Source organism: Euprymna scolopes, chromosome 45 (genome assembly GCF_053919585.1).
Source record: "Euprymna scolopes isolate OS-2025 chromosome 45, ASM5391958v1, whole genome shotgun sequence".
Taxonomy (NCBI): domain Eukaryota; kingdom Metazoa; phylum Mollusca; class Cephalopoda; order Sepiida; family Sepiolidae; genus Euprymna; species Euprymna scolopes.
In genome coordinates, this window is record NC_136526.1 from 46,126,282 (window position 1) to 46,145,236 (window position 18,955).

The 18,955-nt window shown below is 26.0% G+C and overlaps 1 protein-coding gene across 9 annotated transcripts in view; it reads left to right on the top strand.

The window, feature by feature from the left end:
• Positions 1–18,955, top strand: part of LOC145269516 (uncharacterized) — a 962,295-nt gene that overhangs the window by 810,402 nt on the left and 132,938 nt on the right. For all 9 annotated transcript variants that reach the window (XR_013865075.1, XM_080125267.1, XM_080125266.1 and 6 more), the window contains 3 exons: positions 13,139–13,241; positions 14,274–14,428; positions 17,023–17,109. Coding sequence is in view for 8 of the 9 variants with exons in the window: in XM_080125267.1 (XP_079981393.1) it covers positions 13,139–13,241; positions 14,274–14,428; positions 17,023–17,109 (345 nt within the window). In the remaining variant the exon portion in view is untranslated. The remainder of the gene's footprint in view (positions 1–13,138; positions 13,242–14,273; positions 14,429–17,022; positions 17,110–18,955) is intronic.

The following is an 18,955-nucleotide window of genomic DNA, read 5'->3' on the forward strand; positions in this document are numbered from 1 at the left end:
ATATATAACTCACAGTTGTCATTCCAATTAATGAATAATATATAACTCACAGTTGTCATTCCAATTAATGAATAATATATAACTCACAGTTGTCATTCCAATTAATGAATAATATATAACTCACAGTTGTCATTCCAATTAATGAATAATATATAACTCACAGTTGTCATTCCAATTAATGAATGATATATACCTCACAGGTGTCATTCCAATTAATGAATGATATATAACTCACAGTTGTCATTCCAATTAATGAATAATATATAAGTCACAGTTGTCATTCCAATTAATGAATAATATACAACTCACAGTTGTCATTCCAATTAATGAATAATATATAACTCACAGTTGTCATTCCAATTAATGAATAATATATAACTCACAGTTGTCATTCCAATTAATGAATAATATATAACTCACCGTTGTCATTCCAATTAATGAATAATATATAACTCACAGTTGTCATTCCAATTAAGGAATAATATATAACTCACAGTTGTCATTCCAATTAATGAATAATATATAACTCACAGATGTCATTCCTATTAATGAATGATATATAACTCACAGTTGTCATTCCAATTAAGGAATAATATATAACTCACAGTTGTCATTCCAATTAATGAATAATATATAACTCACAGTTGTCATTCCAATTAATGAAAAATATATAACTCACAGTTGTCATTCCAATTAATGAATGATATATAACTAACAGTTGTCATTCCAATTAAGGAATAATATATAACTCACAGATGTCATTCCAATTAATGAATAATATATAACTCACAGTTGTCATTCCAATTAATGAATAATATACAACTCACAGTTGTCATTCCAATTAATGAATAATATATAACTCACAGTTGTCATTCCAATTAATGAATAATATATAACTCACAGTTGTCATTACAATTAATGAATAATATATAACTCACAGTTGTCATTCTAATTAATGAATAATATATAACTCACAGTTGTCATTCCAATTAATGAATAATATATAACTCACAGTTGTCATTCCAATTAATGAATAATATATAACTCACAGTTGTCATTCCAATTAATGAATAATATATAACTCACAGTTGTCATTCCAATTAATGAATGATATATAACTCACAGTTGTCATTCCAATTAATGAATGATATATAACTCACAGTTGTCATTCCAATTAATGAATAATATATAAGTCACAGTTGTCATTCCAATTAATGAATAATATATAACTCACAGTTGTTATTCCAATTAATGAATAATATATCACTCACAGTTGTCATTCCAATTAATGAATAATATATAACTCACAGTTGTCATTCCAATTAATGAATAATATATAACTCACAGTTGTCATTCCAATTAATGAATAATATATAACTCACAGTTGTCATTCCAATTAATGAATAATATATAACTCACAGTTGTCATTCCAATTAATGAATAATATATAACTCACAGATGTCATTCCTATTAATGAATGATATATAACTCACAGTTGTCATTCCAATTAAGGAATGATATATAACTCACAGTTGTCATTCCAATTAATGAATAATATATAAGTCACAGTTGTCATTCCAATTAATGAATAATATACAACTCACAGTTGTCATTCCAATTAATGAATAATATATAACTCACAGTTGTCATTCCAATTAATGAATAATATATAACTCACAGTTGTCATTCCAATTAATGAATAATATATAACTCACAGTTGTCATTCCAATTAATGAATAATATATAACTCACAGTTGTCATTCCAATTAAGGAATAATATATAACTCACAGTTGTCATTCCAATTAATGAATAATATATAACTCACAGATGTCATTCCTATTAATGAATGATATATAACTCACAGTTGTCATTCCAATTAAGGAATAATATATAACTCACAGTTGTCATTCCAATTAATGAATAATATATAACTCACAGTTGTCATTCCAATTAATGAATAATATATAACTCACAGTTGTCATTCCAATTAATGAATGATATATAACTCACAGTTGTCATTCCAATTAATGAATAATATATAACTCACAGTTGTCATTCCAATTAATGAATAATATATAACTCACAGTTGTCATTCCAATTAATGAATAATATATAACTCACAGTTGTCATTCCAATTAAGGAATAATATATAACTCACAGTTGTCATTCCAATTAATGAATAATATACAACTCACAGTTGTCATTCCAATTAATGAATAATATATAACTCTCAGTTGTCATTCCAATTAATGAATAATATATAACTCACAGTTGTCATTCCAATTAATGAATAATATATAACTCACAGTTGTCATTCCAATTAATGAAAAATATATACCTCACAGTTGTCATTCCAATTAATGAATGATATATAACTCACAGTTGTCATTCCAATTAAGGAATAATATAAAACTCACAGTTGTCATTCCAATTAAGGAATAATATATAACTCACAGTTGTGATTCCAATTAATGAATAATATATAACTCACAGTTGTCATTCCAATTAATGAATAATATATAACTCACAGTTGTCATTCCAATTAATGAATGATATATAACTCACAGTTGTCATTCCAATTAATGAATAATATATAACTCACAGTTGGTATTCCAATTAATGAATAATATATAACTCACAGTTGTCATTCCAATTAATGAATAATATATAACTTACAGTTGTCATTCCAATTAATGAATAATATATAACTTACAGTTGTCATTCCAATTAATGAATAATATATAACTCACAGTTGTCATTCCAATTAATGAATGATATATAACTCACAGTTGTCATTCCAATTAATGAATGATATATAACTCACAGTTGTCATTCCAATTAATGAATAATATATAAGTCACTGTTGTCATTCCAATTAATGAATAATATACAACTCACAGTTGTCATTCTAATTAATGAATAATATATAACTCACAGTTGTCATTCCAATTAATGAATAATATATAACTCACAGTTGTCATTCCAATTAATGAATAATATATAAGTCACAGTTGTCATTCCAATTAATGAATAATATATAACTCACAGTTGTCATTCCAATTAATGAATAATATATAACTCACAGTTGTCATTCCAATTAAGGAATAATATATAACTCACAGTTTTCATTCCAATTAATGAATAATATATAACTCACAGTTGTCATTCCAATTAATGAATAATATATAACTCACAGTTGTCATTCCAATTAATGAATAATATATAACTCACAGTTGTCATTCCAATTAATGAATGATATATAACTCACAGTTGTCATTCCAATTAATGAATAATATATAACTCACAGCTGTCATTCCAATTAATGAATAATATATAACTCACAGTTGTCATTCCAATTAATGAATAATATATAACTCACAGTTGTCATTCCAATTAAGGAATAATATATAACTCACAGTTGTCATTCCAATTAATGAATGATATATAACTCACAGTTGTCATTCCAATTAATGAATGATATATAACTCACAGTTGTCATTCCAATTAATGAATAATATATAACTCACAGTTGTCATTCCAATTAATGAATAATATATAACTCACAGTTGTCATTCCAATTAATGAATAATCTCTAACTCACAGTTGTCATTCCAATTAATGAATAATATATAACTCACAGTTTTTATTCCAATTAATGAATAATATATAACTCACAGTTGTCATTCCAATTAATGAATAATATATAACTCACAGTTGTCATTCCAATTAATGAATGATATATAACTCACAGTTGTCATTCCAATTAATAAATAATATATAACTCACAGTTGTCATTCCAATTAATGAATAATATATAACTCACAGTTGTCATTCCAATTAATGAATGATATATAACTCACAGTTGTCATTCCAATTAATGAATGATATATAACTCACAGTTGTCATTCCAATTAATGAATAATATATAACTCACAGTTGTCATTCCAATTAATGAATAATATATAAGTCACAGTTGTCATTCCAATTAATGAATAATATATAACTCACAGTTGTCATTCCAATTAATGAATAATATATAACTCACAGTTGTCATTCCAATTAATGAATGATATATAACTCACAGTTGTCATTCCAATTAATGAATAATATATAACTCACAGTTGTCATTCCAATTAATGAATAATATATAACTCACAGTTGTCATTCCAATTAATGAATAATATATAACTCACAGTTGTCATTCCAATTAAGGAATAATATATAACTCACAGTTTTCATTCCAATTAATGAATAATATATAACTCACAGTTGTCATTCCAATTAATGAATAATATATAACTCACAGTTGCCATTCCAATTAATGAATAATATATCACTCACAGTTGTCATTCCAATTAATGAATAATATATAACTCACAGTTGTCATTCCAATTAATGAATAATATATAACTCACAGTTGTCATTCCAATTAATGAATAATATATAACTCACAGTTGTCATTCCAATTAATGAATAATATATAAGTCACAGTTGTCATTCCAATTAATGAATAATATATAACTCACAGTTGTAATTCCAATTAATGAATAATATATAACTCACAGTTGTCATTCTAATTAATGAATAATATATAAGTCACAGTTGTCATTCCAATTAATGAAAAATATATAACTCACAGTTGTCATTCCAATTAATGAATAATATATAACTCACAGTTGTCATTCCAATTAATGAATAATATATAACTCACAGTTGTCATTCCAATTAATGAATGATATATAACTCACAGTTGTCATTCCAATTAATAATATATAACTCACAGTTGTCATTCCAATTAATGAATAATATATAACTCACAGTTGTCATTCCAATTAATGAATGATATATAACTCACAGTTGTCATTCCAATTAATGAATGATATAACTCACAGTTGGCATTCCAATTAATGAATAATATATAACTCACAGTTGTCATTCCAATTAATGAATAATATATAACTCACAGTTGTCATTCCAATTAATGAATAATATATAACTCACAGTTGTCATTCCAATTAATGAATAATATATAACTCACAGTTGTCATTCCAATTAATGAATAATATATAAGTCACAGTTGTCATTCCAATTAATGAATAATATATAACTCACAGTTGTCATTCCAATTAATGAATAATATATAACTCACAGTTGTCATTCCAATTAATGAATAATATATAACTCACAGTTGTCATTCCAATTAATGAATAATATATAACTCACAGTTGTCATTCCAATTAATGAATAATATATAACTCACAGTTGTCATTCCAATTAATGAATAATATAGTACTCACAGTTGTCATTCCAATTAATGAATAATATATCACTCACAGTTGTCATTCCAATTAATGAATAATATATAACTCACAGTTGTCATTCCAATTAATGAATAATATATAACTCACAGTTGTCATTCCAATTAATGAATAATATATAACTCACAGTTGTCATTCCAATTAATGAATAATATATCACTCACAGTTGTCATTCCAATTAATAAATAATATATAACTCACAGTTGTCATTCCAATTAATGAATAATATATAACTCACAGTTGTCATTCCAATTAATGAATAATATATAAGTCACAGTTGTCATTCCAATTAATGAATAATATATAACTCACAATTGTCATTCCAATTAATGAATTATATATAACTCACAGTTGTAAATCCAATTAATGAATAATATATAACTCACAGTTGTCATTCCAATTAATGAATGATATATAACTCACAGTTGTCATTCCAATTAATGAATGATATATAAGTCACAGTTGTCATTCCAATTAATGAATAATATATAACTCACAGTTGTCATTCCAATTAATGAATAATATATAACTCACAGTTGTCATTCAAATTAAGGAATAATATATAAGTCACAGTTGTCATTCCAATTAATGAATAATATATAACTCACAGTTGTCATTCCAATTAAGGAATGATATATAACTCACAGTTGTCATTCCAATTAAGGAATAATATATAACTCACAGTTGTCATTCCAATTAAGGAATGATATATAACTCACAGTTGTCATTCCAATTAATGAATAATATATAACTCACAGTTGTCATTCCAATTAATGAATAATATATAACTCACAGCTGTCATTATAATTAAGGAATAATATATAACTCACAGTTGTCATTCTAATCAAGGAATAATATAAAACTCACAGTTGTCATTCCAATTAAGGAATAATATATAACTCACAGTTGTCATTCCAATTAAGGAATGATATATAACTCACAGTTGTCATTCCAATTAATGAATGATATATAACTCACAGTTGTCATTCCAATTGATGAATGATATATAACTCACAGTTGTCATTCCAATTAATGAATGATATATAACTCACAGTTGTCATTCCAATTAATGAATGATATATAACTCACAGTTGTCATTCCAATTAATGAATGATATATAACTCACAGTTGTCATTCCAATCTAGGAATAATATAAAACTCACAGTTGTCATTCGAATTAAGGAATAATATATAACTCACAGTTGTCATTGCAATTAAGGAATGATATATAACTCATAGTTGTCATTCCAATTAATGAATGATATATAACTCACAGTTGTCATTCCAATTAAAGAATATTATATGACTCACAGTTGTCAGTCTACTCTACCCTGATGAGTAGTGATAGCACTTACGAAAGTTCTAATAATTTACTCTACTGTTGCTCTAGATAACTAAATCCTTCCTATTGAGCTTAGCTCATATTCTGGACGATTCATGTTAATAGTAATATATTCCGCCTTTCTTTTTGAGTGATAGTTATGTATTTGCCCAGTCATAAATATAAAAACCATAAAATTTTATATATAATATAAACGTCATAAAATACTATATATAATAGAAAAGTCATAAAATGCTATATATAATATAAAAGTCATAAAATGCTATATATAATATAAAAGTCATAAATATATATAATATAAAATCATAAATATATATAATATGAAAGTCAAAAAATACTATATATTATATAAAAGTCATAAATATATATAATATAAAAGTCACAAAATACTATATATAATATAAAAGTCTTAAAATACTATATATAATATGAAAGTGATAAAATGCTATATATGATATAAAAGTCATATATATATAATATAAAAGTCATACAATACTATATAATATATAAAAGTCATAAAATACTATATATAAAAAAGTAATAAAATATTATATATAACATAAAAGTCATAAAATACTATATATAATATAAAAGTGATAAAATACTATATATAACATTAAAGTCATAAAATTTTATTTATAATATAAGAGTCATAAATATATAAAATAAAAAGTCATAAAAGTCTATATATAATATAAAAGTCATAAATATATAAAATAAAAAGTCATAAAATACTATATATGATATAAAAGTCATAAAATAAATATATAACACAAAAGGCATAAAATGCTATATATAATTTAAAAGTAATATATATAATATAAAAGTCGTAAAATAATGTATATAATATATAAGTCATAAATATATAAAATATAAAAGTCATAAAATACTATATATTATAAAAGTCATAAAATACTATATATAATAAATGTCATGAAATACTATATATAATAGCAAAGTCATAAAATACTATATATAATATAAAAGTTCTAAAATGCTATATATAATACAAAAGTCATAAATATTTAAAATATAAAAGTCATAAAATACTATATATAATAAGAAAGTAATAAAATACTATAAATGATATAAAAGTACAAAAAATACTATATGTAATAAAAAAGTCATAAAATACTATATATAATAAAAAAGTCATTAAATACTATATATAATATAAAAGTCATAAAATACTATATATAATATAAAAGTTATAAATATTTATAATATAAAAGTCATAAAATACTATATATAATATAAAAGTTATAAATATATATAATATAAAAGTCATAAAATACTATATATAAATAAAAAGTCATAAAATGCCATATATAATATAAAGTCATAAATATGTATAATATAAAGGTCAAAAATATATAAAATATTAAAGTCATAAAATACTCTATATAATATAAAAGTCATAAAATACTATATATAATAATAAAGTCATAAATATATATAATATAAAAGTCATAAATATATAAAATATAAAAGTCATAAAATTCAATATATAATATAAAAGTAAAAAATGCTATATATAATATAATAAAAGTCATATATATATAATATAAAAGTCATAAAATTCAATATATAATATAAAAGTCATAAAATACAATATATAATATAAAAGTTATAAAATACTATATATAATATAAAAGTCATAAAATACTATATATAATAAAAAAAGTCATAAAATGATATATATTATATAAAAGTCATAAATATATATAATAAGAAAGTCATAAATATATAAAATATAAAAGTCATAAAACACTATATATAATTAAAAAGTCATAAAATACTATTTATAATATAAAAGTCATAAAATATTATATATAATATTAAAGTCATAAAATACTATAATACAAAAGTCATAAAATACTATATATAATATAAAAGTCATAAAATACTGTATATAATAAAAAATTCATAAAATACTATTCATTATATAAAAGTCATAAAATATTATATATAATATAAAAGTCATTAATATATATAATATAAAAGTCATTAATATATATAATATAAAAGACATAAAATACTATATATAATATAAAAGTCACAAAATACTATGTATAATATAAAAGTCATAAAATACTATATATATTATAAAAGTCATTAATATATATAATATAAAAGTTATAAAATACTATATATAATATAAAAGTTATAAAATACTATATATAATATAAAAGTCATAAAATACTATATATAATATTAAAGTCATTAAATACTATATATAATATGAAAATAATAAAATACTATATATGATATAAAAGTCATAAAATACTATATATAATATAAAGTCATAAAATGCTATATATAATTTAAAAGTCATAAATATATATAATATAAAAGTCATAATATATAAAATATAAAAGTCATAAAATACTATATATAATATAAAAGTCATAAATATATAAAATATAAGTTCTAAAATACTATATATGATATAAAAATCATAAAATACTATATATAATATAAAAGTCATAAATACTATATATAATAAAAAAGTCATAAATATATAAAATATAAAAGTCATAAAATCTATATATAATATAAAAGTCATAAAATACTATATATATTATAAAAGTCATAAAATACTATATATAATACATTTAGGGGAAACAATAGGTCTTTTTCTTTAACTTTGGCCATGAGGCTTGTTCCTTGCTAATGGAGTCACAGATTGCTTTGTGGCCGGGTTTGAAAAGTATTGAACATTTTTCAATTTTCAATATTTTTCAAATATTACATATTAACTATTGAATATTCAAATATTCAAATATCAAATATTAAATATTATATTTTAATTAATGTAGATTTTTATATATTATCACAGAGCAAATGCCCTTTTGCTTATTATGTTGTACCTAATATATACATAGTAATGATTTAATATATAATAATATATACATAGTAATGATTTCAAACGTAAAAAAAAAATAAAAAATCTATGCCTTTGGTGCCATTGGGTAGAATCGAAACCAAAACATTTAGTGCTCCAGCCTAAACCGTAGTGGTTGAGCTATCAACAGGTGGATAAGGAAATAGTAAATACGAGGGGCGTGCAATAAGTAATGCCCCTGACCCACTCTCAGTTGTCTGATTTAGCTGAAATTTTGCATGTGCAATGATTTATATCTCTACGGGTTATGTGGCAAATTACAGCTCTAAACGAATTGTGGTTTCTGTTTTACAGGTGTTTGAACTGAGTCAGGTCTGAAATGGAGCCTGTTGGAGGTCGAGTAGTGATCCGGATTTTGTATTTGAAAGGACGCACACCGCAGGAGATTTTGATGAAATCAAATAAACTTATGGTGATAATGCCACATCATATGACCTTGTAAAACGCTGGCATCGTGAATTCAAACATGGCCGGGAGTCTGTGGAAACAGCTCCCAGACCTGGTCGCCCCGCTTCGGCCATTGATGAGGCATCTGTCCGTCAAGTTGAGGCTGCCATTTTGGAAGATTTGCACATTACTATTCGCCAAATAGCCCAAGATGTCAAGATTAGTAAGGGTCTGTGGAAACTATCATTCATGACCATTTGCATATGCATGAGGTGTGTGCCAGATAGATTCGCAGGTTGCTCACACCATTCCAGAAGTGAGAACGTGTCGAATGCTCGAGGATGAATTTGGAGATGTGCCAAGAAGATGAGTAAAAGTTTTTTAAAAGACTGATTACACAGGATGAAAACAAGGTCCATCACTATGATCCAGAGACCAAAGCCCAGTCAATGCAGTGGAAGCACTTGGAATCACCACCTCTAAAGAAGGCAAGGGTGCAGCCCTCCGCTGGCAAGGTCATGCTCACAGTCTTCTGGAACCAGGACGGAATAGTGATGACAGATTTCCTGGCAAAGGGTACCACAATTACAGGAGCCTATTATGTTTCACTTTTGAGGAAATTAAGGGAAGCTATCAAAATCAAGAGGCAGGGCAAGGTCAGCAAAGGTACCCTCCTCCTGCAGGACAACGCTCCGGTCCACAATTCGCAAGTCGCCAGATCAGAAGCACGGGCGTGTGGTTTACTCCTACCAAGTTCACTTTTTTCAATGTTGACCTCTTAACAGCTATATTTACTGGCTAAAAACAAATCGATATTTAGAAAAGAGTTTGGTAGAGACCATTTAGCACACCCACAGATAAGGCTACATATATAGAGAGAGAGAAAATAAAAAGGAACAAACCGTATTATGTGTTCACCAACGTTTCGTCTTTATTTCGAGACTTCCTCTGGGTGACATAGAGACGGAACGTTGGTGAACACATAATACGGTTTGTTCCTTTTTATTTTCTCTATTTTGTCAGAATACTATTTCCATTATTTTCATCATATATATATATATATAGCCTTATCTGTGGGTGTGCTAAATGGTCTCTACCAAACTCTTTTCTAAAAGTATATATCTATCTATATATATATATATATATATATATATAGATATATAGATATAGATAGATATATACTAGCAAAAGTACCCGTCGTTGACTGGGTTCAAAAGCAGCCTACAGAAAATGAACTCTGATTTATGAAAGTATGATAGGTATTGTGCTATAATTGAGAGTGAGCTAGAAATAGTTATAGCTCTAGTATTGAGCTATTATTGATAGTGAGCTAAAAATAGTTATAGCTCTAGTATTGTGCTATAATTTATAGTGAGCTAGAAATAGTTATAGCTCTAGTATTGAGCTATAATTGATAGTGAGCTAAAAATAGTTATAGCTCTAGTATTGCGCTTTAATTGAGAGTGAGCTAGAAATAGTTATAGCTCTAGTATTGAGCTATAATTCATAGTGGGCTAGACATAGTTATAGCTCTAGCATTGAGCTATAATTGATAGTGAGCTAAAAATTGTTATAGCTCTAGTATTGTGCTATAATTGATAGTGAGCTAGAAATAGTTATAGCTCTAGTATTGAGCTATTATTGATAGTGAGCTAAAAATAGTTATAGCTCTACTATTGCGCTTTAATTGGGAGTGAGCTAGAAATAGTTATAGCTCTAGTATTGAGCTATAATTGATAGTGAGCTAAAAATAGTTATATCTCTAGTATTGCGCTATAATTGAGAGTGAGCTAGAAATAGTTATAGCTCTAGTATTGAGCTATAATTGATAGTGAGCTAAAAATAGTTATATCTCTAGTATTGAGCTATAATTGATAGTGAGCTAGACATAGTTATAGCTCTAGTATTGAGCTATAATTGACAGTGAGCTAAAAATAGTTATATCTCTAGTATTGCGCTATAATTGATAGTGAGCTAGAAATAGTTATAGCTCTAGTATTGAGCTATAATGTATAGTGAGCTAAAAATAGTTATATCTCTAGTATTGCGCTATAATTGAGAGTGAGCTAGACATAGTTATAGCTCTAGTATTGAGCTATAATTGATAGTGAGCTAAAAATAGTTATATCTCTAGTATTGCGCTATAATTGATAGTGAGCTAGAAATAGTTATAGCTCTAGTATTGAGCTATAATTGATAGTGAGCTAAAAATAGTTATATCTCTAGTATTGCGCTATAATTGAGAGTGAGCTAGACATAGTTATAGCTCTAGTATTGAGCTATAATTGATAGTGAGCTAAAAATAGTTATATCTCTAGTATTGCGCTATAATTGATAGTAAGCTAGAAATAGTTATAGCTCTAGTATTGAGCTATAATTGATAGTGAGCTAAAAATAGTTATATCTCTAGTATTGAGCTATAATTGAGAGTGAGCTAGAAATAGTTATAGCTCTAGTATTGAGCTATAATTGAGAGTGAGCTAGAAATAGTTATAGCTCTAGTATTGAGCTATAATTGATAGTGAGCTAGAAAGAGTTATAGCTCTAGTATTGAGCTATAATTGATAGTGAGCTAGAAATAGTTATAGCTCTAGTATTGAGCTATAATTGATAGTGAGCTAAAAATAGTTATATCTCTAGTATTGCGCTATAATTGATAGTGAGCTAAAAATAGTTATATCTCTAGTATTGAGCTATAATTGAGAGTGAGCTAAAAATAGTTATAGCTCTAGTATTGAGCTATAATTGAATGTGAGCTAAAAATAGTTATAGCTCTAGTATTGAGCTATAATTGAATGTGAGCTAGAAATAGTTATAGCTCTAGTATTGAGCTATAATTGAGAGTGAGCTAGAAATAGTTATAGCTCTAGTATTGAGCTATAATTGATAGTGAGCTAGAAAGAGTTATAGCTCTAGTATTGAGCTATAATTGAATGTGAGCTAGAAATAGTTATAGCTCTAGTATTGTGCTATAATTGATAGTGAGCTAGAAATAGTTATAGCTCTAGTATTCAGCTATAATTGAGAGTGAGCTAGAAATAGTTATAGCTCTAGTATTGAGCTATAATTGGGCTATTGAGCTATTGAGCTTTCTAAATGTTAACTTTGTGTTATTTATGTATATGTAACAACTATTCAAAAGAAGACAAATATTCTTTTATATTAATTCTTGTCATTTGTTACAGGGGTCGACTAAATGGAAGTCTGGATATTGGTTCGTTAGGCATGCTGCCGGACAAATTGAAAACGGAATTAGCATTAAATGTTAACCTGGATACACTTAAAAAAGTAAGGAACAGCTTTGATTTCTTATTGTTTGATGTTTTCGTTGTTTTTACTTTTATTTATTTTTTCGTTTTTCGTTTTTCTTGGTTTCCCGACAAAAGGATTGTAGACCTGTAAATTTGCCCTTGTCTGTTCGGCGGTACAAAGAACATAATTATGAATGACTTAAGATTTCCACCCGGCTACAGCTACTCAACTGAGAGCAACTTCAAGAGGGATTATTACATGAAAACTTCCGCCAACAAATAGCGCTAATTGTGTGGAGAACAGATACTACACTTTAGTCAAGGAGCCATAATTTTTTTTGTGAATAATCATTTTTAATTTTTAAACGAATGAAAAATACGTAAATACCTATAGTGCATAAAAGTATAAAAAAACATTATTAAATTTATCCATACAAATAATATTGTGAAGTCACCGTTTGTGATTCAAATTTATAAATTTGTAAGAGGAATCTTGGTCACGCACCAAATAGCACGGAAACCTTAGTCACAACCCAAATGTAATCCTTTCTTCAGATTCCAGTGTCTTTTAATCTTTAGAAGAGGCCGGGTGTTTTCTCCTTCACTCCTTGAACAAGGGTCGATATGCCGTCCATTCTGTAGCGCCGGTCGCTCATTAGGCCGAAGATGTCGTTAAGCAAGCAAGAAGAGAAAAATAAACTTCATAAACAAACAAACTTTGGTGTTTTTTGTTGTTGCTGTTGTTTTTTTTTCTTGTTGTTTTTTTAATTTTATTTTTTTTTTCTACACTAATTATTAAAATCCAAACCAAGTTAGCTCCAAACAAATTAATATTTCCAAGTTTCCCGCATTCTTCACAGTGAATCCATGTGCAACCCATCGAATGTCTTTTCCTCTGAGGGTTGCTTGCCAATATCTAAAACTTGCGCCTGTAGCGCACGTGTGTTAGTTTCTGCATTCAAAGGTTTTCCTTAATATTTCAGACGTGTGCATCATTGTTATCCGTCGCATCTTTTTTAAGACATCCTCTGTTTCCAATCTTCCATTCTTCTTTTTTCGAACTTTTCAGGTAACCATTTTCCAAGAGTGCCAACCTGAGTTCCTTCATGATTTGGTATTAAAGATGAGGGCTCATATATTCACCCCCGGGGATCTCATTTGTAGGCGGGGAGAAGTGGCACGGGAAATGTTTATTATCGCCGATGGAGTCGTAGAAATCATCAGGTAAGCGAAAACCGTGCTCTTTAAATGCGAATTTGAATCCCGTATCAACCAATCAAATGGAGTAATTGTCTGCGTGTTACAATCATTCATACTCCAAAAAACATGTATCAAAACGGTTTACAAAAAACAATATATATGTATATATTTTTATATATGTATATATGTATATATATATATATATATATATATATATATATATATATATATATATATATATGAACAAATGATTAATAAAACATGTTAAAAAAACATCTTGAAAAAGAGTTAAAAACATATTTAATTTTAAAAAGGAAGCACAAGATAAGTGGATAGTCATTAATCCGCGGAGTTTCGAAGAAATACTCTCCTTCTCATCAGAGGGCAGGAATTAGCAAAATGCAGGATCGGATTTTGCATATAAAAGTATTTAATGAAACCACAAGTAAGTCACAGATCTTACTTGGTTAAAAAAAAGGGTGAGGTAAGGGGAATAGGAGGTAAAAGAAAAATGATAAAAAGATTTCACATGAATGGATAGTCCGGTGAAGGGTAAAAAATCCAAGAATGGTAAAATCCAAACACGGTCGAATTAAAAACTTCCAATCCAACAGTCGACCTTGTTTGAATTTTACCATTCTTGGATTTTTTACCCTTCACCGGACTATCCATTCATGTGAAATCTTTTTATCATTTTTTCTTTTACCTCCTATTCCCCTTACCTCACCCTTTTTTTAACCAAGTAAGATCTGTGACTTACTTGTGGTTTCATTAAATACTTTTACATGCAAAATCCGATCCAGCATTTTGCTAATTCCTGCCCTCTGATAGATATGAAAAGTCTTTATAAAAGTCTGTGCCTATTTCCATTATATGGAGGCTAGGTGCAAACGCATATCCCATAATTTTATTATACCGTCGAAAACTCATGGGTTAAGGAAATATATTTTACTATGCTGTATTCTTTGTCTTGCATACAATAAAATTCCTATATTTGAAATTTCACTTTTTAAAATCACAAATTTTAAATTCCTAAATTGTGATATATATATATATATATATATATATATATATATATATCATAATTTAGGAATTTAAAATTTAATAGTCAACCATATAGGAGCCTATTCGTGACCAGGCACACACACACACAGACATTCAGCATTAAAATGTTTAAAATTCAACGCTACTTCACACGATTAATGGTAGCCGAATGGATACGGCCTCCGCTAATCGAGCCAGAGATGTCTCGTGTCGCGGTGTTCGAATCGTTCGACTGGTAGTAATCGTGACACCCTGCACTGAAGAATCCCGAAAGGATGAAACACTAGTGTCTATAGGTATTTAATTATTATAGTAAAAAAATAATTATGACAGCCCCTTTAAGAAATACGTTTCTTATCGTTGAGCACTTTCTGTTGAATTAAAAAGTCGGTCAATTTAGCTCTTATGCGTAGATCATCGTATAACGATTTGATCACTGTCTGTCTGACGTAATGAACATTTAAATTAAAATGTTTAAAATTCAACGCTACTTCACACGATTAATGGTAGCCGAATGGATACGGCCTCCGCTAATCGAGCCAGAGATGTCTCGTGTCGCGGTGTTCGAATCGTTCGACTGGTAGTAATCGTGACACCCTGCACTGAAGAATCCCGAAAGGATGAAACACTAGTGTCTGTAGGTATTTAATTATTATAGTAAAAAAATAATTATATATATATATATATATATATATATAAAGCTGAATGTTTGTGTGTGTGTGTGTCTGGTCACGAATAGACTCCTATATGGTTGACTATTATAGAAAACTGATTACATATAATGATAGAAGATGTATCGAGACACAGGAATGGGTATGTTTGATCTGGCAGAACGGTGGTTCATTAAAATTGTGGGGTTTGCGTTCGCGCCTGGTCTACAAAGTATGGAAATAAAAAAATTTTAAATTAAAAAAAAAAACATTTACAAGTGTTTTTGATATAGATGTACATAAGAATACTTTGATAAGTATGTTTTAACTTAAATAGGGATGGTATAATAAAATTGTGGGGTCTGCGTTCGCGCCTGGCCTCCATAGAATGGAAATAGGCACAAACTTTAATAAATATCATATCTATCTGCGTAAGTATACTTTGATAATTATGTTTCAGTTTGAAGAAATATGGTATAATAAAATTATAGGGTTTTTGTTCGCGTCTAGAATGAAAATATGTCACAAAGTTTAACAAGGTTTTTTAATATACATCCACAGAATATTGTGATAAGTGTTTCGGTTTGAACAGGTATGGTATAATAAATTATGGGGTTTATCTATTTTATTTTTACTTTCATCATATTTTGCATTGGTTTTGATACCCCAAATTCGAAGCTATCTCTTTACAACCCTTCCTTTTCATAATCTATCATACTTTCATAAATCAGAGTCCATTTTCTGTAGGCTGTTTTTGAACCCAGTCAACGACGGATACTTTTGCTAGTGTATATATATATATATATATATATATATATATATATATATATATATATATATATATATATATATATTATCGTAATTATTGATTAATTATCGAATTGCTGTTTATGATGTTGTACTTACCTTTCCCTCTGATTATAGTGACCGTGGCACAGTCTTAACAAGTATGAGTTCCGGGGACTTCTTTGGCGAAATTGGAATTCTAAACCTTCACGGCGGAATTAACAGGTATATTCTCCATCTGTGTTTTTTTGTTTTGTTTTGTTTTCTTTGGGTTTTTTTTTTTTTTTTTTTTTTTTTGCTTTTCTTTAATTTTTTTTTTTTTTTGCTTTTCTTTAATTTTTTCTTTTTTTCCCTTTCTTTAATTTTTTTCTTTTTTGCTAATCTTTAATTTTTTTTTGCTTTTCTTTAATTTTTTTACTTTTGCTTTAATTTTCTTTGCTTTTCTTTAATTTTTTATTTGCTTTTGTTTAATTTTTTTGCTTTTGTTTAATTTTTTTACTTTTCTTTAATTTCTTTTTTGCTTTTCTATAATTTTTTCTTTTTTTTGCTTTTCTTTAATTTTATCTTTTTTTTTGCTAATCTTTAATTTTTTTTTACTTTACTTTAATTTTTTTTTTGCTTTTCTTTAATTTTATCTTTTTTTGCTAATCTTTAATTTTTTTTTGCTTTTCTTTAATTTTTTTTTACTTTTCTTTAATTTTTTTTTACTTTTCTTTAATTTTTTATTTGCTTTTCTTCAATTTTTTTGTTTGCTTTTGTTTAATTTATTTTTGCTTTTGTTTAATTTTTTTTTGCTTTTCTTTAATTTTTTTTACTTTTTCTTTAAATCATTTTTTTGCTTTTCTTTAATTTGTTTTTACTTTTCTTTAATTTTTTCTTTTTTTGCTTATATTTATTTTTTTTTTTTTGCTTTTCATTTCTTTTTTGTTTTTTACTTTTCTTTAATTTTTTTGCTTTTCATTTCTTTGGGTTTTTTTTTTTTTTGCTTTTCTTTATTTTTTTTTTTTGCTTTTCTTTAATTTGTTTTTACTTTTCTTTAATTTTTTCTTTTTTTGCTTATATTTATTTTTTTTTTTTTTTGCTTTTCATTTCTTTTTTGTTTTTTACTTTTCTTTAATTTTTTTGCTTTTCATTTCTTTGGGTTTTTTTTTTTTTGCTTTTCTTTATTTTTTTTTTTTGCTTTTCTTTAATTTGTTTTTACTTTTCTTTAATTTTTTCTTTTTTTGCTTATATTTATTTTTTTTTTTTTTTGCTTTTCATTTCTTTTTTGTTTTTTACTTTTCTTTAATTTTTTTGCTTTTCATTTCTTTGGGTTTTTTTTTTTTTGCTTTTCTTTATTTTTTTTTTTTGCTTTTCTTTAATTTGTTTTTACTTTTCTTTAATTTTTTCTTTTTTTGCTTATATTTATTTTTTTTTTTTTTTGCTTTTCATTTCTTTTTTGTTTTTTACTTTTCTTTAATTTTTTTGCTTTTCATTTCTTTGGGTTTTTTTTTTTTTGCTTTTCTTTATTTTTTTTTTTTGCTTTTCTTTAATTTGTTTTTACTTTTCTTTAATTTTTTCTTTTTTTGCTTATATTTATTTTTTTTTTTTTTTGCTTTTCATTTCTTTTTTGTTTTTTACTTTTCTTTAATTTTTTTGCTTTTTATTTCTTTGGGTTTTTTTTTTTTTTGCTTTTCTTTATTTTTTTTTTTGCTTTTCTTTATTTTTTTTTTTGCTTTTCTTTATTTTTTTTTTTGCTTTTCTTTATTTTTTTTTTTGCTTTTCTTTATTTTTTTTTTTACTTTTCTTTATTTTTTTTTTTTTTGCTTTTCTTTATTTTTTTTTTGCTTTTCTTTATTTTTTTTTTTTGCTTTTCTTTAATTTGTTTTTACTTTTCTTTAATTTTTTCTTTTTTTGCTTATATTTATTTATTTTTTTTTTGCTTTTCATTTCTTTTTTGTTTTTTACTTTTCTTTAATTTTTTTGCTTTTCATTTCTTTGGGGTTTTTTTTTTTTGCTTTTCTTTATTTTTTTTTTTGCTTTTCTTTATTTTTTTTTGCTTTTCTTTATTTTTTTTTTTGCTTTTCTTTAT